The sequence below is a fragment of the Zootoca vivipara genome, chromosome 2 (genome assembly GCF_965207765.1).
Source record: "Zootoca vivipara chromosome 2, rZooViv2.hap1.1, whole genome shotgun sequence".
In the NCBI taxonomy this organism is placed as follows: Eukaryota; Metazoa; Chordata; class Lepidosauria; order Squamata; family Lacertidae; genus Zootoca; species Zootoca vivipara.
The window spans coordinates 93,893,471-93,919,366 of NC_142584.1; the positions used below are offsets into that span (position 1 = coordinate 93,893,471).

Here is a 25,896-nt window from a genome sequence, read left to right on the forward strand (position 1 = left end):
GAATTTGTTTTATGTGTGGAGATCATTGGATGCTGATCAACACAGTCTTTGCAGTAAGGCTCTATTCTGATGGCATGAGTATCACAATGACCCAAGCCGTAGATTCTTATTTGTTGCAGCCTTCATACGCCCACACAGCTGTTGTAACATACAAGGAGGAGTCGGAGTGGCTCCTCTTTGCTTGAAATAGTGTTCTGCACATTCCGATCCTCACACAGATATTTAACAGATATTTTGTATGAAGTACGTTTACATTGTAAAATTAGCCAAAGCAAATTCCAAGTATGTAAGTACTTGGTGAATAAATTTCTATTCTATTCTATTATCTTCCGCTTATTCTGCTATTGAGGACTTCTAGCATCATTATTTGTCTAGCTCCTCCCCTTTGACTTTACCGCCTTGTGTGACCCTACTGGGAGTACGTGACTCCTGGTGGCTTTGCTCACAAGGATCATAGGAATGCGCATGCCCACTCACCATGACAAGGTAATGATCCCACGAGTGAGTGCACAACAAAAGAGGTTTAAAAACACTCTCAAGGCAGATCTTTAAAAAAATGTAGTACAAACACTGACAACTGGGAAGCGTGAGCACTCCATTTGGAAACCTGTGTCCCCACTTTAGAAGGATCTGCAGATCCAGAATTGGCCTCCACAGTCACCTACAGACATTTTTTTTTGCAGCCAGTCCCACCTCCTTCACGTGTGTGTCTTTATGTTAGCAAGCAGGCCTTTGCCACATTCACATTTTACACACCGTACTTAGAAAAACACTTAAAACATTGTAAATGCGCACCCCAAAGCTGTAATGCATGGAGTCACACTTGCAAAGGTTCTGAACAGTTTCTCCAACATAAAAAGTAGGAGAAATCCTGCAGCAATAGAGCGTGTGTTGACATCTGGAGGGGCTGGTGGTGGAAATATCCCCACTACTCTTTATTAGGATTGTGGTGGGACCAGCCCTTTCAGAAACTGCATTTCTATCCAGAAAGAAACATTTTCCATTCTAGTGCTATACCTGATTAATAATTAGTATAGCAATTAATGATTAGTCTAGCAAGTCATTAGGAGGAGGCAGGGAAGGGCGGACAGGAGAACACCAGTAACTTTGCATGTTTGCTTAGTGAAGATGGTGAAGGTGTGGACTAATGAGTGGGTGGATAGGAGGTGGTATTGAACAGATGGCTAGTTTGTTAATTTGGTATGTCAATTGCTTAAGACATATTTCAATTGACATATGTCAATTGCTTAGACATATTTCAGGTTTTGTATTGATTAAAAGGTCATCATGATGGGGTTTTACCATTTCCTTTCAAGTTGTGCTTTGGAGTTGCAAAGCATTCACGAACCAAGGTACGAGTGTACTGAAATATTTCCCAAGTCAATGAGAGTTTGGTTTAATAGGATGAAATTAGGATTGTCTTCTTTTTCTGGCACAGCTCCTGTGTTTTGATTAAAAAGTCATCATTGATGGGGTTTTACCATTTCCTTTCAAGTTGTGCTTTGGAGACATTCACGAACCAAGGTACGAGTGTACTGAAATATTTCCCAAGTCAACAGGGATTGTCCCCTTTTTCTGGCACAGCCCTTGTGTTTTCAACAGTTGTACAACAGGCAGCAGTGAAAAGGCAAAGTTTTCCCCAGGCCCCCCCCCCATTAGGGAAACACATAATGGTAGTATTTTTGACCATGAAACAGCTGATAAGGTACGGGGGCATTGCCTGGGAAGATAAATGGTAGGAACAAACAAACCTGCTTATCAATTATGTTTCTACATTTGCTGTTGTGAACTAAACTTTATAGAAAAAGGGACTGAGAGCATTAGAGTCTTGCCATCGTATTGGTTGCTATGAAAAACGACTTATGTGTTGTGATCTCATGAAAATAACTAAGCTCTGGATTCAACTTCTGTGGTGGACGGTTGGATTATATGCTAAATATCCACACAGATGCCACAAAAAGCTGAATGCTGATCTTACCCTTGCCCCCAGCTCTGTGGAGTCCTATCTGGATGGATGCAATACATGGAAGCCTTGACAGTACTATGGTTAACACTGACATGGCCGTATATCAACAGTCACAAAACTACTGCATGTTTAGGGAATGCTATACATCTCCCCCACTATCACCTATACCACCTTTATTTCTGTCTCACAGAAAGTCCTTGAGAGTAGAACCTGTGCTGCGCTTGATGCATACCCTTCAGAGTTCTTCTTCATTTTCTTCCCGTCTGCCCTTTATATGCAGCATGGCAGGCAAGCTAAACTAGAAGTGCATGTTTACAACTGCATTTCATCATAACCTTCATAACGTTCGAAAACCGAGGCGCAAAGGGTGGTCTGCAAAATCAATTGAGAAAATTGGGGGGACGGAACGCAGCGGGAGCCTTCGGCTTCCAAGGCGCATTCAAAAACGGAAGCGTTTACTTCTGGGTTTTTGATGGGTTCCAAAATGTTCGCCAACAGAGACGTTTGAAAACTGAGGTAACACTGTATTTGTTTTTGGTGAGTGTTCTAAATCCTAATTCATACGTTTGGATTGGATGGCCCTATCTTCACCTGATGAAGAAGGATGTTTATCCTTGTCTCCATCTCCCCACCCCAATGATAACAGTTTGTGTGAACACACATCATGAAGGGGGGCAGTTCCTGCAAATCTTTCCCTTTCTCTGAAAGGCTGACATCTTGGTATTCAGATATCACAACACCAGTTTCTAGATAGCCCCAAAGAATGCCTCTTATAGCCAATAGCTTTGTTTTAGAATGTCCTTTTTTTGCTCTGCCTTGTCCATTAGGGAGACTTTCACTTGCAAATGTGGCAGAACTGGGCAAGTCTGTGATTCCGATGCCCTGTTTGTTAAAGCGACACTATTAGGATTGGACTTCCCATTATAAAATAGCTTGCTGAAGACTACACAAAATATTTACATAGCTGTAGAACTCAGGGTACTGACTCCTGAATTTCTTCTCAAGGACGCTAGTTGCCTTATGTTTCAAGTTCATCAGAGATTTAGCCATTAACTCTCTTATATTTTATTGGGTTTGAGTATCAATCCCTCAGCAGCTTTAGAGATCCCAGAGCCATACTGTTGACACCCATTGCCATTTGGGTCATAAAGACATGAGAAAAGGGATGGTGTGCTATTATATGTAATTAAGTGCCAGGCAAGCGTTGTTGGATAGAGGGCAGCCGCTGAAGCTAGTAGTAAGGAGATTTGGGGGCAAGTGTTATTTCAAATGAAAGCTTCTTACAAGAATTATATGTTTTGGATCAATTGGGAGAAATTGCAGGAGCTGTGTGAGCGCAAGGAAATGTCTACTGCAATTGGTCAAGGTGATACACTTGACTCTCTTACAGGCTGAATTATATTAGATTTCCGTCTCATCTCGGTTTCCTTCAAAGTTCTTGGTTTTAACCTTTTATTCTCCACCTCTCTACATCACTGAGCACTGCTTTCCCTACAGCCACGAGGGCACAGGAGGTGACTAGCCCCTTGCTAAGCAGATGCCAGTGCCAGTCTGTGGGTCAGCTACTAAAGGATGCTCTTAGTGCATTGTGATTTGTTTCAGTTCCCCTGGGAAGTGAACATCACCTCTTCAATATGTTCAACCTCCAGTGACCCAAAGCTTGGGATGAGTCCAATTCTAACCCTGGAACTCCCAAATGACAGCATGAGAAGCAGCTACCTTTGTGTCACAGGGCCAGCCTCGAAATGTGCTGTTGATAATTCCATCCGTTCCGGAGCCCCTTTCCCCCTAAGTACTAAATGAAATTTCAGATTTCGGATATGTCTAGACATAGACAGTGTGTGATAAAGTTGATAATACATTAATCATTTTTAACAACAGGTAATATGCATAATTTATGGTGTTACAGTGCTATCTTTTTTGATATTTATGATGGATAATGCTCAGTTTTTGCCCTCATATTACTGCTTTAAATTATACCACAAGAAAATTAATGAGAAAGTAGATTTATGGGTTTCATTTGTTTGTCAATTTGGAAATTAATTGGGTGTTAATTTTAGCCGTCCCTCATCAGACCAGGTCTTTAGTATGTGTGCATTACTTTGCATTCATTGAAGCCTACCTCCCATTTACTGTGGGTCACTAGCTTTGCATACATTAAAATAGCCCTCAGGCTCATTCTCTTGATTACTTTTTGAGCTGCCATGCATTAGAAAATTTACGCCTTTCTGTTATAATTATGAAAATTCTGCACAGGAGGAGGGTCCTTGCATAACAGCAAATATGCATTATTCTTGGCTTTGTGAGGTCTCATGTAACAAGGTCCTTCTTCTTCTTCTTCTTCTTCTTCTTCTTCTTCTTCTTATTATTATTATTATTATTATTATTATTATTTTATACTATAAAGTGGTATTGTCAGCCTTTATTCTATGACCTCCAGCCATTGATGTCTCAAAGTCTCTGTGTTTGAGACACTAAAAACAAAAATTAACAAGCAACCACCAGCAAAGGCTTTTCTTTGTATTACTTAACTTTGTCATTTTAGTTTTTCCACATTTCTCAGTCATTCCCTACTTAAAAAACCCCAACAAAAACCACTCACCATGCTAAAACCAAAAAATAGTAGTTTCAAAAAGCATCAAAACCTGGTTGAGCATCATACTGGTTCATGTATTTGTAACTGTGTACTGAACAAAACTTTCAATATTTTAAAAGGTTTGTGATACTGAGTTTTACCTGCTTGGATTCTTGTTGAGGAAAACTTATCAAAACATTGCTTGGCCAGTCAACTTCACAGACTGAGCAACCATGCCAAAAAAGAAGTGTGTGTGTGTGTGGTTGTGGTTTGGGGGTGCCACACAGACATGGGTGCCTGCAAGGGTGCATATAATGTAGGAGAGCAGTATTTTGACATTTTCCTGGCTAATGCATAGAAGCACTGGGCTGTTGGCATCTTGCTAGTTCTATACAAGGATAAATGTGAAATACGTTTTTCTTTCAGAAAAAGGGGGAAACAACAAGTCCCCTGGCATCTTAAAAACTAACAAATTTATAACTGCATTAGCAAGAGCTTATTTCATCAGATGCTTCTGATCTGATGAAGTGTGTGGCACTTATCCTACTCTCTGCTTTGGGCTGTTGAACTTTTATTGTGCTTTTCTAATAGCTTTAGAAACATTTCTTTATCATTATATCCAGTTGTTCTGCAGAGGACTTTAAGAAGGCTTCCATGTGTCTTTCTCCAAATAAGTATAAACATAGTATTTACCTTGTGATATTATGTGTTTCCTTATACAAAAGCTCTTCCAACTGATTCACTCTCATTTCAAAACTGGTTTTAAAATGCAAAAGATTTCATTTAATGGTACGATTCTATGAATAGAATGGTACTTCAGAGGTCATCTTGCGCAGGCAGTTATAGTAAATGTTCAAAGAATCATAGAATTGTCAAGTTGGAAGGGACCCAGAGGGTCATCCATTTCAACCCCTGCAATGCAGGAATGTCAACTAAAGCATCCATGACAGATGACCGCCCACAACCTCCTGAGAGAGTCCATTTCAGTGCCGAACAGCTCTGTCAGAAAGTTGCCTCCCCAAATGTTTAGTCGAAATCCCCAAATGTTTTTTTGTAACTTGAAGCCATTGGTTCAGGTCCTACCCTCTGGAGCAGGGGGGGGGGAGCTTGCTTCATCTTCCACGTGGCAGCCCTTTATATATTTGAAGATGGCTCTCATTTATTTATTTATTTATTAGATTTATATACCACCATTCACCACAACATCTCAGGGTGGTTCACAGGATAAAATATGAGGTGAAAACACAAGTAAATAGTTAAAACAAAAACAACAAAACAATACCCCCTATCCTATCTCCTCTCACTCTTTTCTTATCCAGGCTAAACATACCCAGCTCCTTCGACCATTCCTCATAAGGCTTGGTTTCCGGGCTGTGGTTTTCTACCTGTGGCTTGGCAAAGTTACTAGGCCCTGTTCAACTTCCCAGGAAATAATTGATTTAATGTCAATGGCATAAAAAAGCCTACAACATGTTGCTCCAGAAACGGGACAAATATGACCCTATCCACACTCACGTGCAACAGCTGTATCCTAGGAAGGATACAGACAAATTCTGGCACGGGAGCATCAATGGATGCTTAACCAGTCTTCATTGAATTAACAGTTAAACACCGTGTTTAAATTGTGGCTGCCAGCTCATCTGGCTGGTTGCTTGTCCATTTCCAGGCCCAATTGAAGGTGCTAATGTTGGTGTTTAAAGCCCTAAAAGATTCAGGCACCAAATATCTGAAGGATTGCTTCTTTCCATACAGATCTCCTTATGTTTGACACATGCGTTGTGTATTTTTCGGACCACCCTATTTTGGGGGGTTGTATTCTTTGTAATTGTAAGTTTTTTCATTGTTTTTAATATTGCATTTTAATATGGACAACAACAACACTGTTAAATTCAACACACATCAGGCATAGGCAAACTCTGGCCCTCCAGATGTTTGGGACTACAATTCCCATCATCCCTGACCATTGGTCTTGTTAGCTAGGGGTGATGGGAATTGTAGTCCCAAACATCTGGAGGGCCGGGGTTTGCCTATGCCTGGCATATATCATCACACATCACTGGGCACCACCTTGAGTGGCTGATGGAGGCAATATAGGATGGAGCACAACAGCACAGAACAAATAGCCAAGGCATTTCACTTTTTCCTTATTCACTTGCTGACACCATCATATTTTGTCACTGAAGGTTGAAGCCCGATATTAGTGTATTGTCTTTCCTGGGAGGAAATGTGTAGGCAGTACAACCTGTTGGTTTCTGAGAGTTTCTTTTTTCCTATTGAAGTTACCAGTGAGGAGGTTGGTGATTGTTACAAGGCTCCTCAGAGCCACTATAGAGACATGGTGGGCCTGCAACAATCCTTCATGAACTAACTTTGGCCATGTACCTGTAGTTGTCTCTACAACTTATTCCAGCTAAGCACAGAGAGGTATACCTGACAAAAAAAACCATAGATGGTGATTGTTGAAGCTGTGTTCACCTCACATGTTTAACAAAATGTGATACATATTTTTAAACCGGAAGCTAGACTACTAACAAGTTTTATCGCAGTGGAGAAAATGGATAGGTGTTGTTTTGCCTTAACTGTGTGCTTACCACAAGCTGAGGCTCTGTGACTAGGTCTTGCCATTTAATCACTTGCTTTAAACCGTTTTTAGCAATGGCTGAAATAGAAATATATTACATAAATCTGTTTAGTTTAATTTACACATCCTTAAACGACTGGGCCAAGTTCTTTAAGGGCATTTATTCTGCTTCATATAAATAATTGATCACCTAAGTTAATTTACTTCTGCCTGACTTGGTCAACCTTAATTAACTGCCCTGAAATAAAGACTGATTTTATTTGTTAGCTTGAAATCTTTCACAAATGTAAGAAGTCAAGGGCTTTGTTTTGACAAAAATTTTACACCAGTGCTGTTGCTCAGAGAGACTGCTTGTATCTGTATGGACAGCCCAGCTTTTGCATATTTGATAATAAGAATCTTTAGCAGACTTGGAGAGAGAGCATTAATGTTCATGAAATTACACCGAGATTTCAAAAGCGATAACCATGTGAGAAATGAACATGATTCTCTGGGAAGTAGTCTTAACAGTGACCATATTTTCTTTGATAGCCAGTGTGCTCATGGCTGAAATGCACAAATAAAAGCAACTTAATAAAGAACAATATCAATCCTCCCACTACCCTTGCTATCTTATATGCCATCCAGAATGTCTTTTCTTATCATCATTTTAAAGAATTTAAGTATTCCTCCTTTTCCCCATCAAAAGTTTTAACAGCTTTAAAACCAGACGCTCTACCCCATCCTCAATTTCTCTGAGCCAGTGATGGGTTCATCATATCCTGATCAGTAACATTGTATATGTGATTGATTATTTGATTGATTTGATGTATTAAATTTTGATGTCACTTTTCATTGAACTGAATCACAAGGTGACTTGCAAACAATAAATAACAATAACATAATAGAACATTGCAAACAAAGAATCATACAGAATAATTGACAAATCATCAGAAAAACAATTAAAATCTATAAATCAGTATTAACAAAACAACTAAAAATGATGAAAGGTGGAATAATGAGATTGAAGAAACTACACAAATACCGGTAAACAGGGATAGGAGGTAGAATTGCTCTGTATGGACAAAGGTGCTTTAGGTGTAGGAAAAGAAGCCAAAGTAGTATAGTCCTCCAAGAGTCAGACCATCAGAGGGATCTTATAACTTTAAGGTGTGATCTCCCCACCCCACCCTCAAAATATTTTACCTCTGTTTTAAGATCTAGGAAAAGGCTTCAATTTCTGAAGCTTGTAAAAGTGCTATAGTTTCATACATCGATCAGCCAGATTTTTAGCAACTGTTTAATCCTATCTGAATCACTTCTACTTTTTGTTCTAGATCATAATTACGCTGTAATGTCTTCATTGAACAACAGTTATTCCTAATTTTCTCCCTTTTCCCTTCAGTTAAGAGCGGATTTCCCCTTCTTGCATCCCTCAGAAGCTGTTTAATTAACTCATAAAAAGTATGCCTTCTCTCCATAGAGTTGTTATTAGCCCAGTTGAATGTGCCATAGCTTTCTAATGTTCCTTCATGCTGTTTTGTGGCTTTGCGAAGAAATGAGCTGAAATTCCCTTCAAACACAAAAATGGCACCATTAGTCTCTCAGTGATTGGGCTAGGCTACTTCTGCCAAGGCCCTTTTTGTTGGTAATGAGAGGATTATTACAGCATAGTTCCCTTCCATGCTCCAGGAGTAATGCGGCCATATAAGAGGGGCCACTACTGTGATTCTCTCCCGTTTCAGAACCTAGTGCAGTGCTGTTATTTGTTGTTTAGTCATTTAGTCGTGACCCCATGGACCAGAGCACGCCAGGCACTCCTGTCTTCCACTGCCTCCCGCAGTTTGGTCAAACTCATGTTATTAGCTTTGAGAACACTGTCCAACCACCTCGTCCTCTGTCGTCCCCCTCTCCTTGTGCCCTCAATCTTTCCCCGCATCAGGGTCTTTTCCAGGGGGTCTTCTCTTCTCTTATGAGATGGCCAGAGTATTGAAGCCTCAGCTTCACGATCTGTCTTTCCAGTGAGCACTCAGGTCTGATTTCCTTCAGAATGGAGAGGTTTGATCTTCTTGCAGTCCATGGGACTCTCAAGAGTCTCCTCCAGCACCATAATTCAAAAGCATCAATTCTTCGGCGTTCAGCCTTCTTTATGGTCCAGCTCTCACTTCCATACATCACTATTGGGGAAAACCATAGCTTTAACTATACAGACCTTTGTCGGCAAGGTATAGAGAGGTGCTATTCCTTGTGGTCCAGAGTTTCTTAAGTTACTCAGACTGCATGGGAAGGAACTCCACTGCATCAGTTCCCATGCCACCAGTATAATGTTAAAAAGGGGTTGTGTGTGTGCTTAGGAAGCCTTTTCTGCCTTTATTTTGAATCAGGAGTTAGTGCTGGGTAGTATTGCAGATGCTGGACAAAGCCCTTAATCAGTTGTTTCTCAAGTAATACAACTTGGATACTGGTTTTATTTGCCCACATTATTCATATTTAAATGTTCGAATTCACTAGTGGCTCTCAGATGTCTTCATTTACCCTGTAAGCGTAGCTCAACCCTGAAAATAAATAGTTGTTGTTTGGCTTGGGTTGTCATCCATTCCTGATAATCATGTCTCCTTTTCACGGCTGATTAAGAGGGTGGCTTTCACTAGGGCTCCGATATTGTTCCTTCCAAAGGAGAGCCCCTAGGGTGGGGGCAATGCCCTAGGCTAAGGTGTGGATGATGATAGGTGATGCTTTGCATCTGTGTATGTATGTGCTTTTTTTCAAGTCTATCGCCCACAACATTCTCCCACAGCAAGCTGGCAAAGCATCCTGTTGCTCATATATATACACATATAAAATATAGTTCATAATGTACCGTGTAGAATGTATTATAAGCTTTAAGTGAAGTGTTCAGATGCAATTAAAGAAATCGAATTCTAGAGCTTGCATATCTATGTCTGCAGATATATCTGAGAGGGAGGAAAAAGCTTGCTGCTATATTTAGAAAAAGAATTTACTGATGATATAGCTATACCAACAAATAAACATAAACTGGTGGCTTGAACCATTAATGAAAGCACAAATTGTATGAAGGGAAAGGTCAAATGTTTACAGCTGCGGCAAGCTTTAAAACAAGATATATCTTAATGTACAAGTCTTTCAACAGCTACTTTATTCTCCCTTTCTTTCTCCATTATTTCAGGTTTTTGAGTCATGATGCAAGAATCTGGGACTGAGACAAAAAGTAACGGTTCAGCCATTCAGAATGGGGCAAGCGCTGGTAGCCATATACTAGAGTGCAGCCTACGGGAAGCGAGATCAAACGGAGAGACACCTTCAGTGGAAATTGGTGCAGCAGACCTAGCCCACCTTCAACAGCAGCAGGTACATATTCAGATTTCACTACCTGGAGGGAGCGGGGGAGAAGACTTGACCGTGTAAAAAGATGGTGGCATTTTCCAGCAAAATAAGAAACTTACGGAAACTAGGTTTTTATCTGTGGTTTGTGTCCCGTAGGGCAAATGTAAAATGAATGTTTCATTTATCCATTGGAATTACTTTTTTGATACTCTTGTCAGAAAGATCAAGAGTTCATAGCTTGAATATGTTGTCCATTGATGACTGCACAAAAGAATGTTTAGTACAAAATTTGTGAATATGCTCTTATACAACGAAACAAGGTTGGATGAAATCCGGTGGTATCCATATGCAACTTGGAACGGACGTCTCCTTTCACAATAGGAATTCTGGTTTTTCTCCTTCCTTCCCTACAGACCCCCATATGCGCCCAGAATCTGCTCTGAAAGGGATATATTGGGGAAAGAAAGAAAGGGGAAGTCCTGTTGTATGAGGGAAGTCTATTAGAGCAATGTTGGATTTTCCCCATTATGATCAAGTTAGCAACATGTCTATCAATAAAAGATTTAAAAGTACATTTAAATAGAAAAGTCATGTTGTATGTATCTGTGATATTGGAATTAGGGAAATGAAGCAAAAATTGTACTTTTTAAAAGAAACTTTCATAATGCGGATCATTAAAAGGAAGAAGGGGTGGGCTTCTGAGGGTTCTGTGTGTGACTACAACCTTGGTCTCCTGTAATGCTGAATGTGTTCCTGAAGTATTTTAAGTAAGTTGTTTGGCAGCTTTGTAAATACTGTTTGGAGCACATGATGATCTTGTCAGCAAGTAGTTAGTTGTACAGTAGAAAACAGGAGTTGAAAACACATTGCAGTCAGCCAACGTTGCTATTTTTTTTCCCTTGGAAAAAACGCACACAACATAATTCCACTACAGTTTAGCTTGTTTTGAGAGTCACATGATGTTAAATGCAATAGACAGTTATTTCAGCCGTTTTCTTACTATGGGTCTCTTATTTGAAGTGAGAATACAATCAGTGAGAAAATCACAGCCATGCTGAATTCATTACTGCAGTAGTCATACAAAACCATGGATAAAATTTCAATAAGTGCAGGCCACAGTTGAGTAAACAGTTGCACTGAAACTTAATTCCTGTTGACTTTTCCCTCATTCTTCGCCAGGGGCACATTCTGAATCGTAGTGCAAAGACAACAGGGGTTACAGCTTTGATTAATATAGGACAGTGAAAGAGAATAAGAACAGTAAAATATGTTGGAACTACAATGAACACAAAAGCCTTCTTCTCCAAGAGACTTCACAGCAAAATGAGCTAATTCCATTGTTAGTGTATCTGCATATTTTCTAAACCTTTTTGCTTCTTTCCAATCTGTTTTTGCTGGTGCACATTTCTATATTGCTCTTCATACAAAATCACAGACTAGCTACCAATTTTTTTAAAAAAAATACACAGCAACAAATGAAATAAGTTAATACTTTGAAATAACAAAAAGCCATCTTTTAACTTCCACAGCAGCATGATAATACATTCTAATGGAGTATCTGGCAGCTCAGAGATTCAAAAACTGTATTACATAACTTTGCCATTTCTCTTTTCACCAAATATTCATAAACATGGCTACCAACTTCTAACCTACCTGTAATCAAGACGACCACCATAATGAACCAGAGGGGTCACTGCTGAGTGAAGTAGTACCTTGATTATGCAAGCATTGTATCACGTCACTCAGCAGCAACCTACCTGAATGCTCAAGGAGAGGCAGGAATGCCTTTCAGGGAGATGAATTTAATGAAATTTAAAGGAATGAGTATTTAGTTCATACCTAGTTCATAGAATCATAGAATCATAGAGTTGGAAGAGACCACAAGGGCCATCCAGTCCAACTCCCTGCCAAGCAGGAAACACCATCAAAGCATTCTTGACATATGCCTGTCAAGCCTCTGCTTAAAGACCTCCAAAGAAGGAGACTCCATCACACTCATTGGCAGCAAATTCCACTGCCGAACAGCTCTTACTGTCAGGAAGCTCTTCCTAATGTTTAGGTGGAATCTTCTTTCTTGTAGTTTGAATCCATTGCTCCGTGTCCGTTTCTCTGGAGCAGCAGAAAACAATATTTCTCCCTCCTCCATATGACATCCTTTCATATATTTGAACATGGCTATCATATCACCCCTTAACCTTCTCTTCTCCAGGCTAAACATACCCAGCTCCCTGTAACTCCACCAGTTACAGGTGGGTAGCCGTGTTGGTCAGATGTAGTCAAAACAAAATAAAAAAAATCCTTCCAGCAGCACCTTAAAGACCAACTAAAATAAACTAAAATACATAGTTGGTCTTTAAGGTGTTGCTGGAAGGATTTTTTTTATTTTGTTTAGTTCATACCTAGTTATAACTGTCTTTTTTGTGTTTGGCTCATATAAAGTCACCTTTGGTTTATAGTCTTGTCCATACAGTTCTCTTTTCCTTTTGTCATAGCATTTTCTTTTATGAAGCAAACAACTTGCTAGTTTAATAACACATTCATACTAAACATGTGTGCATGTGTATTTTGTTTGTTTGTTTATAAATAAACATACTATCCAAACAGTCCTCAAAAACTGTATCACAGTGTATTTGCTGGCTGTGGTTTCCAGATACTGTTTCTAGGTACTGTTAATGCTGAAAAGGGGGGCGGGGGGAGTTGTTTTCAAACAGCTACAGCAAGCATGCAGCATACTGTTTAGTTGTTTCTCCCTATACAACATATGCTCTCGGGTCACTTAACAGAATGCTTGCTATAAAATGCTCATTCAATAAATCTGAATGGCTGTTAAATAGAACTGCTGTTTCCTGACAGCATTGCAATGTAAATTCTTCATTTCTCCTCTTCTTTTTGACAACTGTATTGCATTGTCTGAAGTATCAGTGAAGGGTACTTCTGATTTGGTTCTCTGTCAAGTACCTTGTTCTTCTTTGGAGGCTATCTGCAATGATTCCTAAGGGATGTATGGGTGCATAAGAACCAGCTTCATTTTTTATATATTTTTTAAAAGAATTTTATCCAATGAACTGATGTCACTCCACCCTCCCTCCCTGGATTGGCACATACCAGTGACAATGGCTGGGTGAACACGCAGCCGTGAACAGCAACTAAGCATAATGCTTTTATAGCAACTTGTTGCTGTGGCTTTAATTTTCTCGAATGGGATTGTAGTGCACCTGTGTGGGTAAGCTAAATAAGAGAGAGAGAGAGATGTCCTTGAGGGTAGTACCATATTCCGCTAAGGAAAAAACGAAAGACTAAATTTCAGAAGTACAGTATACCTATTTTTCCATACAACCTAGAAAACACATTTTTGCATAGAGAGGGCATGTACAGTGGTGCCTCGCAAGACGAAAGTAATTCATTCCATGAGTCGCTTCATCTAGTGAGATTTTCCATCTTGCAAAGCGCGGTTTGCCGCAGCAAAACAACAACAAAAAACCACCGAAAACCTTCGTCTTGCGAAGCGCGGCCATAGAAAACTTCATCTTGCGAAGCGCCGAAAACATCGCAAGACGCTTTCGTCTTGCGAGTTTTTCGTTGTGCGAGGCATTCATCTTGCGAGGTACCACTGTATTTGTATGTTTTATGTCAGTACACTTGAAAAGATTCTGAATTTCAGAAATAAGGACATCCTAATAAACTGTGCCATTCAGATTTGAGGCAAGACAGACTGGCTTAATTTAGAGACAGTGCTAGAACTCAAACTATGGCTTGGACCTCTTGTCTGCTTTCATGTTCAACTGGTCTACATTCCCATTTCTGTGATATGCTGCAAAAGTACATACAGCCTTAACAATGGTTTGTGAATTCAGACTTCACATCAAAGTATACTTTAAGGCTCTTTAGCTATACTTCAGTGAGATGTCAGAATTAACAAACTATGTTGAGACAGCGATAGGTACAATTTGGTTATTATTTTGTGCAAAGTAAGGAAATACAAGCTACATAAACGATATCCCAGTTAAATAGGTTATTTTGCAAGGTATAAAGCTGCAAAACACAAATGAACTTAAAAAATTAAGTAAATAAGATATATGCTATTCATAGCCCTTCACTGATTTTTTTTTTGGGGGGGGGTATATGTACAAAGCACATAAAGGAAATATTTAGTGGGTACTCAGTCTTGTGTCATAAGATTATATTTACCATGAACAATGACAAACTTTTAAGCACCTATGTAGAAGTTATTCATGGGAAAGCTCTGCATTCCAGTGTTCCTTGCACATGCGGGGGCATGCATATTTGCTATGAACAAAAAATAATGAGAGGTGTGTACTTCTCTATAAAGAGGAGCTTATCTCAGTTCATCCCTACTTTACTTGTGTCTATCATGCTGAAAACTTGGGATAAAGAAAGGGAGAGTCCTTAGTTGTAGAGTAGCTGACCATGTTGCCTTGATCATAGGGAAAACTTGGGGCATTACAAATGTTTTACCCCATTACAAATATCTGTTTTAAGAAATGTCTTGCATTAAGAGCAAATGCTTAAAAATAGATCTAAAAGGGAAAGAATGAACAGAAAAGTAAAATATTGGCAAAATTGGATGTTTCTGAATAATGTGAGAGAGTAAAAGGGAGGAGATTAGATCTGAAATCTATGTGGTTGAGAAGTGAGAGGATCTGTTCAGCTTCAGGCGTTACTTTTGAAAAGCCATGTGTGAACACAACTCTTGCAAGCAAATGCCATCTGGGTAGGATGATCTGCATACCTGCCTCTAGCAAAGATTTACATTTTCTGGAGTCAGTGTCGTTCTTCGCTTGAAAACAGATGCTTCCTACATGACATTTAAACACACATTATTGGTGTGTGCGCCATATTTTGAATGTGTAATGTCAGAATCTGTGTGTAAGGCTGTTTCTGCCCGGTTTTGAACCGGGGACCTTTCCCGTGTGAGGCGAACGTGATAACCACTACACTACAGAAAACCAGCTCGAACGTGATAACCACTACACTACAGAAACAGACTTGAAAGAGAAGTTGCTGAATTACAACTTATCACTAAACTAAAAACTATGGAGAGATCCGGTCTTAATAGAGATACTGGATTCCTGTCTCATTACATATGCTAATCATCTGCATACTATCCCTTGTTTTTTCCTGTAGGACAAATTGCAGTCATTAACAGTCATCAGCAGGTTTTACCACACCCATTGAGTCAATCACCCTATTCCTACTACCCTCCTGAGAAAAACCCCACCCCACCCTCCCACTATATATAAGGTTCTGGTGACTTCTGTTTCAGTATATCTGAAGAAGTGTGCATGCAAACGAAAGCTTATACCAAAAACTTAGTTGGTCTCTAAGGTGCTACTGGAATGATTTATATATATATTTCATCAGAATCTGCCTTTGTTATAAATGTTGAGAATAATCAGCCTACAGTAACTCAGTAGCAACAATAATGTTGGTCACCACTCATCCCAATGAAGCCTTCAGTAGATAATTGAATCATGAGTGAGGCTACCCATGTTGAAGACTGGAGTAGCCTAGGGGAGCTCCTTGTTCTTAGAAAGATGTGAAGCTTAGACACTGGAGAACAGGACAGAAGCTTTGACAAGGAAATGAGATGCCTGGGAGTGTTCTGGGAGCATCAAATTGCTGGAGGGAAGCATCACATCCTATGAAGTATGTATTAAAAGATCAGCATGGCTGGCTGTTTTAGGTCATGCTGGACCACAGAAAATATGACCATGATTATAACAAAGCGTAGAATTCAGGTTGGGATTTTTGTGCATGTATGGAGGCACGCAGCTTTCAGTTGCTTTAAAAATATCTAGCATTGGCCATAATATTTGGACAAGTTTCCTTTCTCAGTTCTTGCAAAGTTTTAGGGGAACATCTGTTATTTAAAATGGTTGTCTTACAGCTAGTCAGGTATTTGGATCATTAAGTATTGTTATGGTTTCAAAAAGGAGAGGTGGGGAAATAGGAGTAGGCATTATAATAGGAAGACCTGAAAAGCTGTGTTGCTCAGCAGCAGAAACACAAACTTCTTTTCAATAATAAACTGTTCTGTTTTGATGCCATAGATTTAAATGGTGACAAACTCAACCCAACATTCTTTTGAACACTTAGGAGCCCATGCTTTGTGGACAGGTTAAGCTACGCTGGTTGCTTAATTTATTTTCAAGGATGGCAAGAGGAAAAGGTCATTATGTGGACAGATGTGCACAGATATTTTACAAGTGTGCTTGCATTTATTGGCAAGCTAGTGGTCAGCTGGCAAAATTGGTAGTGTATGGATAATGTAAATCTTATCATTTCCCTGGAGTATATATTTTTAGGTAGTGTTCACATTGCTTGATAAAATGGCTAGGAGACAAGTGCTTTTATGACAACATAGAATAGTTATATATGCAAGCAGTACATAGAGGAACAATATGAAAGTTTACACAGAGAAAAAAGCACTTCATGTAGGAAACTGTTTCTTTCATCGTTTTGTGTTTGAACTGCAGCTTGGTGTAGTTATGAAGAGCCACTCTCATTGTTTTGAAAACTTAAGATAAATATCTGCCTTAATATGTGTACTCACGGTTTAGTTCAGAACAATACAAATGAAGTTGTGTGCAGGATGTTTCATTGACCCACCCCTAAAGTAATAATGAATAATCTGGCCTAATCTTACTTTTCCATAACTTTAAGGCTGGAAATAAGTGTGTGTGTAGACATTGCACATGTCATAAGTCCTATTGAATGTAATGTTAAATATTTAACACTGTCCCATTCATAGATTTCAGGGACATTCTGTGGATAATTTGCATGTTCAGACCCAGAGACCTCCCCCCTAAATAAATTCACACTTGACTCAAATTTTGGTTTGGTTTTTGGCAGAATTTAGGCCACAACTTTATTGATTACAGAAAGTGAGTGGTCGCATAGGTTCTGGTTCCACTAGCTCCCTGCACCCTTTCAGGTAGCGCTGACCCAGGGCACCAGCACAGGTCAGCCAAGGGTGAACACCTGGATAGGCGGAAAGCTGGGAACAGACTATGTCCGCTACCCAGATGTCCCCCTGGACTCAGGCACGGGCACAACCCCCTCTCGGGTTGATGAAACCATTTGAGTCCGTGGATTCCTTTAACGGAATACCTTTCACATAGGGATGGTGAGAGCATTCTCCCATCCCTATCACCTGAACCAGTGCTTATCCGCAATCTTACAAGTTGTGACGATTTGCTATGTGGCAGGCGAAACCCAAATGGCAACAGCCAATCAGCCAAGTGGGGAAAACTCCTGCCGTGCCCCTGTCCCAACAACAGACGACACATGACACACGACGGCATAGCAAGGTCAAGTGCAACAAAGCCCTAAAAGTAGAGAGAGGTGGGTGGATGTTCCGTATGCACGCACCGAAAGGAGAAGCTCTGGGTCACCTGCATGGGCATATATAGGCCCCTCGATCCATTTGGATTGCGCCCCATTGGCCAGATTGAACCTAACATCAAGGGACCTACCAATTGGGTGTTGTGGCTGACCAATCTTACCCACCCACAACACAGGAGGTAGGTCTCTAGGTCTCACCGCAACATGTGCCCTCTTTGAGGGAGGACACGATTTGTCCAAAAAAAGAGTACTATCTGGATTCAATGTACATGAATGTTGCACATTCAAGTCTTGAAGTTGCAGTATATATTTGAACAAAGAAGTTAATTCACAAGATACATGATACTCAGCCCATGCCAAACTGTGTAGGGAGGAGATAGTTTTTGACGTACAGGCACACCTCATGTTGCTTCTGCTTCAGGTTATGTTTTTTGAGGTTGCGTCCCGCAGCAACCCGGAAATACCAGAACGGTTACCTCCGGGTTTCACCGCTCGCACATGCGCAGAAGCGGCACTTCTGGATGTGAACGCTTCGAGTTGTGGACATGTCTTTGGGACGGATTACGTTTGCAACTCAAGGTTCCACTGTAGTAAATGAGGCCAAAGGCACAGCAAAGTAATGGTTAAGACTAGTGATGATTTGTTGGAGGTGAGGGCAGTCAGAGACTTAGGACTGGATCCAAATATGTGCCCACTGAAGGAGGTGGGTGGAAGGTGACTTTCACACCATCTCCTACCCTAGGCATTACCTCTTGAAAAAACTCTCCTGTCAGAGTTTCTGGTCAGAAAAGGTGCCTCTCTCTGATTTCCCACAATCTTTCCCTTCCCCCACAGCCCACCCCATTCCTTACGTTTGTCTGAACTTTAGGGGAGAGGAGGGGGTGGAATAATCACCTTCCACTCACCCTTTTAAGGGCAGATTAAGTAACTTGCTAGAGGCACAATAATAGATTGGAGGAACATTTTTCACTTACCGTATATACTGGCGTATTAGACGGCTTTTGAACCCAGGAATTTTTTTTCAAAAGTTGGGGGCCCGTCTTATACGCCGGGTCCAAGAATCTGCGGTCACCGCATACGGTGGGGGGAGCTCAAAAACGGCCGCATCCCCACTGTATGCAGTGACCATATGAACGCAAAGAAGCGTGCTCGGGAGGGGGCTGCTCCCCGCCAGGGAGAATGGCTCCCTCATGGCTTTGTCACCTGGATCAGCGCAGAGATACAGTTTTGTGTATTTCATTGGTGTCAAGCTGCTGCCTCTTCTCTTTTTGTCAGCGCAAAGCAAAGGGATCTCTCCGTCTCTCTCTCTCTCCGCTCTCTCTTTCACTGCTGCTCAGCGTCTTTCGCTGCCTGTGTGAGCCTCCGATGTCTCTGCCCCTCTATCGCTATCCTCTCTATGGTTTCTTTCCCCCCTTTTGCTCGATTTCTCTGCCTCCCTCTCCCTCTCCCTCTCCCTGGCTTCTATTCCCCTTTTGCTCACTGAGCCAGCCTCGTTGTCTCTCACTCCGCTCTCTCTTTCACTGCTGCTCAGCGTCTTTCGCTGGCTGTGTGAGCCTCCGATGTCTCTGCCCCTCTATCGCTATCCTCTCTATGGTTTCTTTCCCTCCTTTTGCTCGATTTCTCTGCTTCTCTATCTCTCCTCTCTCTGGCTTCTTTCCCCCTCTCAATAACTAAGCAAACAAACAAACCACCATTTCCCCGGCTGCAGACTTGAGTGCTGGAGAAGACAGCCTCCCCTCCCCTCCCCGCCAAAAAAGGGCTGGAGTACATCCCAAATTCTATATTTTAACTTGAAAAGTAAGGGGTCGTCTTATACACCCAGTCGCCTTATACGCCAGCATATACGGTACTAACTTTTCCTTGTGACTGAAGTGAAGGAATCTTCTCTCCCCATACATTCTTTAGGGCTGGCTCTAGAGTCTATTTTTATTGTTGAGTTTTTATGGGTGGGATTGTTTTTCCAGTAGTGAATAATTTGAGAGGGAACCATTACCCACTTTGACAACAGAAAGGATTTTTTTCCTTCCATCATTGTTTCTAGTTATGCGCTTGCAAAGCAAACTCTTCCATGCCTTTAAGCAACACAGGTCCATGGAAGTGGATGGGGAATTCTACTAGCAAAGCAGTCTTACTGCACTTGCCTTTACCCCTCAAGTTTTCTGATCACTCGATGTTGAATGGAAGGTAACATGCTATCTTTTTAGTCATTCAAATCTAATAACTTTTAATCTGAAGGTTAAGTAGTGGTATATAAACTAAGACATGATAATATCAATTTTATGTTCACTGAAGGGCACAATATACCTCTTTCAGTAGATAGAAAATTGTGTGTAAAATGTCTTTTGCTTCTCAGGAGAGATTCTGTCTCAGAGAACTTGGAAATATAAAAGCAGCACAATGACAGAAATTAAAAATTGCATTAAGGTAGATACTGTTTTTTGTCTCTTTTTTGTTTTTAAGACCTCTGATTTTATTTCAGTAAAAAACACAGTCCATTAGGTAGATTAAAAAAAAACCTGCCCTTTTATCTTATTTGTACTATATTGACACTATCAAGGCTTGAGGCTACAATTAGAATTTTCATTTTGTATTTTTATCTGTGCAGGTATAAGGTGTGTTCAGATGTTTGGAGCCATGTACTTAACTATTTTCAAAGGATGCATTTCCCCTTTAAAAAGAAAGAAAAACAACTGTGAAAACTTTTAAAGAGTTAATTGAAACCATTAAAGGAAAATATGATGGTAATAGAGAAGTGAAAGAAAGCTTGTCAGTATTTATTATATTTTAAGTTCCTGATAATAGGTGAAAATGCAGGGGTTTGTAGGTTTTTTCCTACGCTACATTTTCATAGGCATATTCTCCCCTCCCCCACACTTCCTTTAAAAAAAAATACATTTTTCAATCACCTTTCTCATGAAAATAAGATTGATTTAAAGATACTGCCCAGCATATGTTACACCTATAAAAGAGCACCCACGAATGTAAGCTATGTTAACTGAAGGAGTACTTTGAAAGTTACATCAAATGTATTATTACAGAATGGTTTGCTCAGTTTGATCTTAAATAATTACAAGAGATCATTTTCCACGTCATATGGAAATTACAGGTCAGAGGTCGGGAACCTGTGGCCATCTACTTGTTGCTGGACTAAAACTCTCCATGTCCTTGAGCGTTGGCCATAGTTGCTTGGGCTGATGGATGGTCCCAGTTTCCCCATATCTGCTATAGTATAACAGGTAGTACCGTAGTGTATTTTGTGGGTGGGTTGGTGGGGAGCTATGTTGCTCCCTTGACCTCTGGTTAATCATGTTGCAGATGACTGGGAGGAGCAAGGCAGCATTAAGGTTGGTAGCGTACAAAGGTTAGGTGAACACCACCACACTTCCCGCTATTGAGAGTTTCATCTATGCCCAGGTAAATTCTCAGGTGCATTGTATGTGGGGCTGCCTTGAAGACTGGATACTTCAGTTAATATACAATTCAGCTGCTAGGCTACTAACAGGGACCAGCTATATGGAATGTATCTAGGCAGTACATAAACTGGGCTGTTTTCATAGACAATTCAAAACGTTGGTCATTAGCTATAAATCCCTAAATGACTCCAGGTCCTGCCTGCTTGAATGGCCCTTTTTTCTGCCTAGCTCTCCCAAAACTCATTGTTCATCATGAGTGGTGCTTCTCTGAGTCTCTGCTCCATCTAAAGTTAGGTAGGTTGTGACTGGAGAGAGAGAGGGCTTTATCAATCATCGAAACTTGCACTTAGGATGCTATCCTAAGAGAAACTTGTGCAGCACCAATGTTGATCTCGTTTCAGTGCCAAGTAAATACTTTTCTTTAATGTACCCAGGCTATGTTTTATAATTACTTTTAAGCGTTCTATAGCTGTGTTGGGTTTTAATGTCTACTGCTGTATTTTTAATACCGTACTTTTATCACGTTTGGTTGTTTCAAATCATTTGTATTTCTGAGGATCATGCACTGAAGAATCAGTGCAGTGCTTAAGAGAAGCTAACTTATTTTTATTGTATATTCAAAACATTTGGTGTAGACTGTACAATAAGATAAGATAGTCAACATTAGTTACCGGTATTATCCTATACTACAGATGAGTTGTGGGTGGATCTGAGACTGATGGATCCTTACATACAACTTAGGAACCCTAGGGCAGAAGCAGTCGTTGGGGAGGCAGAGCTGTAGAGGAAGAATTAAGCACCCCTTGCTTTCTCTGCCACTCCATTCCACTCCATTTCCCCCCTCCTGAAGCTGCTTTTGCCCAAATAGCTACAGTATGTGGAACAGCTTCAAAGCTTAAGCTCCAAGTTGAACTAAATTAAATGAATTTTGACCGTGAACATAACATTGCAGTAGTCTATTCAGCCATCCAGTGGACAGCTGGGTCTGCCTGACTATTTGCCACTTGGAACAGCTTCACTTGGTAAGGCAGCGAATATGTACTAGAAACCATAAAATTCTGTTTCTGTATAAGAAAATAGTATTCCCTCTGTAAATTGTAAATTGTGACGCCCTCATGAATAGCTCATTTCACACTGCTTTTAAATATAAACTTGATTCACACTTGCTCATTTTCATGCTTCATGGCCCAGGTAAACCAAATATTTCTTGTCAATTAAAACGTACAAAAATAGATTTTTTTTTCAGGCTTCACATTGTAAATGTAATTTGAGCATTACCATCTGTGGCACTACTTTGTGCATTTCGAAGCCATTAGGATTCTCTGTTTTAAGAAATACTAAAAATATTCATAACCTGCTTGAATAGCGAAATATATATATTTATGTATTATGGGTGGCTTCAGGTGATCTTTTCTTTTCTTTTCTTTTTTCTTTTCTTTCCTAGTCGCATCCTTTTCAGCCATGAGGGCTTGCTCACATACCGTGTTTCTCTGAAAATAAGACACCGTCTTATATTTATTTTTCCTCAAAAAAACACACTATGGCTTATTTTCAGGGGATGTCTTGTTTTTTCCCTCCTTCTGTGGCCAACATTGCTGCTGCGCCTATCACTATGTCTTATTTTCGGGGTATGGCTTATATTCCTTGAATGCTTAAAAATCCTGCTACGGCTTATTTTATGACTACGTCTTATTTTCGGAGAAACGGGGTACATGCTTGTTCATCAATCAGTGACTGCAGTATCAGCTGACGTATTCATGTGTAAAACAGAAGATCAGGTAGCACAGGCAAAACTTTCACATACCTTCACCTACAGTGCTTCCCATTGGAGGCAATTCAGATGCTCAGCTGGGAGTCTGAATAATATGTAAACCACTTGTAAGGGTTTGAAATACAGGGACAGGTGGTTAGATCCAGTTCTGTCCCTCTTTTGAATCAAGTGGCTGCTCCCTTCAGCAGACCAGGGAAGAAAGTCAGTGTTCATATAGTCTCACAAACCCCTGCAGACCCAACACCACCTCCCCAGCTGTTCCAAATCGCCCCTAACCCTTTGCAGGCGATGTGGTTGGGGTTTTTTTTTGGGGGGTGCAGTTGGATACAGCCCTTAGAGCACAGTTCTACCGTATATGTACTTACTCAGAGGTGACTTCCACTGATGTCAGTGGGGCTAAGTAAGTATGTACAAGGTTGCACTCTAGGTCTGTCTGAAGGAGCCCATAGTGTGTTGTACTTTGCTACCACCACAACTTTCAACAAGCTGGGTTTCCTAAATTGCCCAAAATTTGGTGGCTATGGAGTTCTTTGTTTATTTTGAGTATTTTTAAGAACCTTTGCCTAAGGGTCATTGACTTACTGGATGGTATAGGATTGTTCTCATACCCTTTTATGATGGTGGAGTGCAATGCTGTTCCAACAGGGGGAAATATGTAGCATTGTAGTAATGTCTGTGTAGTGATGGGTTTCCACCAGCAACCTTTTTCAGTTACTCACAAATTGGGACCCTTCAGTAACTGTCCATATGGCTGTACCCCCTTGATGCCCTGCAGGGGAGGTGGTTTGCCATTGACTAGACCCCTGGGAGATTTCAAAGGCCCCATCATGTATCTTCTGTCTGTTCTAATTGGAATGGCATTTCTTGATTCTCTTTCTGGGACTGGTTGTCTGCTTGCCCAATTGGTGGTTATTTGCAGGATACGTGTTTTTGTTGTGCTGTGGTTTTTAAACCAATGTTTGGAGAAATTATGGATGTTTTTTGTTGTATAAGTCCACACTAAGAAAGGATCTGTGGTCCCTTCTAGTTGGTCTGTTGTCATTTTGTGGGATGGCCATGCATGTACTGGGGTGAATGAGCTCATAGAATGTATGGGCATTATTACTGCTTTTCTTGCATAGCCAGGGTGGAAGCATCATCAACAAGCAACTTGTGGGTGGTGGGTCGCAGTGGTTTACAAAGGAGGCTGTCGCTACAAGAACCTGTTGGTGTTGCTACTGTTGTTTCTGTAGCCGTTGTTGTGCTCTAGACTTTTCTGCTTGTAAAGCATTGGATGACAGCTATGATATGCCAGTGTTGTAGAGCCTGCCAGCATTGTAGACCCATAGGATTGTCCTGCCTATAAAAAAGGTAAAGGGACCCCTGACCGTTAGATCCAGTTGCGAATGACTCTGGGGTTGTGGCGCTCATCTCGCTTTACTGGCCGAGGGAGCTTCGGGGTCATGTGGCCAGCATGACTAAGCTGCTTCTGGCGAACCAGAGCAGTGCATGGAAACGCTGTTTACTTTCCCGCTGTAGCGGTACCTATTTATCTACTTGCACTTTGACGTCCTTTAGAACTGCTAGGTTGGCAGGAACAGGGACCGAGCAACGGGAGCTCACCCCGTCACAGGGATTCGAACTGCCGACCTTCTGATCGGCAAGCCCTAGGCTCTGTGGTTTAACCCTCAGCGCCACCCATGTCCGCAATATGTGCATAGAGAGGTACATACTGTATATTATTATAAAGGTTTAGGGGGCTCCAGTATCCCTTTGAGAGAGCCAGTGTGGTGTAGTGGTTAAGAGCGGTAGACTCGTAATCTGGGAAACCGGGTTCGTGTCTCTGCTCCTCCACATGCAGCTGCTGGGTGACCTTGGGCTAGTCACACTTCTTTGAAGTCTCTCAGCCCCACCCACCTCACAGGGTGTCTGTTGTGGGGGAGGAGGGGAAAGGAGATTGTTAGCCGCTTTGAGACTCCTTCGGGTAGTGATAAAGCGGGATATCAAATCCAAACTCTTCTTCTTCTTTGAACCAAAGGGATTTCCCGTATTTCAGAATGTTATTAGAAGAGATTCTACGCATGCACCATTCTCAGTTTTCAGAAACTATCTGTCTAAATCAGTGGTGGCTAAACTTGGCCCTTTTGGACTACTACTCCCATCATACCTAGCTAACAGGACCAGTGGTCAGGGATGATGGGAACTGTAGTCCCAAAACAGCTGGAGGGCCCAGTTTCGCCACACTGGTCTATATGAATGCAATTCACTGATCCTGAATCTCAGTGACATACAGGGCTAGGATAGGATTTAATCCAGCATTAATTGGGCACAGCATTAACTGGGCACTGAGTAGTAGGCAGACAACCCATCACCCTTACCAGAGCGCTACTGTTGCTGATGGGTGGCTAGCAGTGGGGTAGGATGCTGCTTTCATTGCCATACAGTGCTCTGTAACAACTACTAGCCTGCACAGTCATGTACAAGCTGTCCCACATCATCACTCTGCTGATGAGTTCAGAAAAAAACACAGAGGTTTAACAGAAAAAAGTTTGTTCTGCAGTAAAACACCCTTTCACAAAAATGAAAATAAAAACAATATCTAGGTTTTGTAAAATTGTGAACTTATTAAATTTTGTATTTATCTTATTTATAAATAGGAAAAAACAGTAATTTAAAATATAACTTAACATTCTGTTTGTTTAAAATTCTGGAAATATGCTGCTGTATTGTGATTTGGAAATTATTGTATCAGGGAATGTCGACCCACAAAATCACTCTCAATCCAGCAGAGGCAGCATCCATATGTACCCTGAATTATAATAAAATGCATCCTTCCTTTGTAGCTGATTGTGTGCTACATTGTGTGATGGGATGAGGGTGGGAAATAATCCTGCAAGCTAAAACTCAGATGAAGGAGATGCC

General features: G+C 40.8%; 1 protein-coding gene and 1 non-coding gene across 38 annotated transcripts in view; one reads left to right on the forward strand and one right to left on the reverse strand.

The window, feature by feature from the left end:
- The window catches only part of FOXP1 (forkhead box P1), a 544,444-nt gene that overhangs the window by 297,961 nt on the left and 220,587 nt on the right, over positions 1 to 25,896 (forward strand). For 36 of the 37 annotated variants that reach the window (XM_060271340.2, XM_088662398.1, XM_088662407.1 and 33 more), the window contains one exon: positions 10,289 to 10,470. In XM_060271340.2, the coding sequence (XP_060127323.1) occupies positions 10,300 to 10,470 (171 nt within the window). In that variant the 5' untranslated portion in view covers positions 10,289 to 10,299. Of the gene's footprint in view, positions 1 to 10,288; positions 10,471 to 25,896 lie in introns of those variants that run through there. The other variant, XM_035106659.3, reaches the window with a different exon arrangement.
- TRNAV-CAC (transfer RNA valine (anticodon CAC)) lies at positions 15,341 to 15,414 on the reverse strand. Its single transcript has one exon. It is a non-coding gene; the product is annotated as a tRNA-Val (tRNA).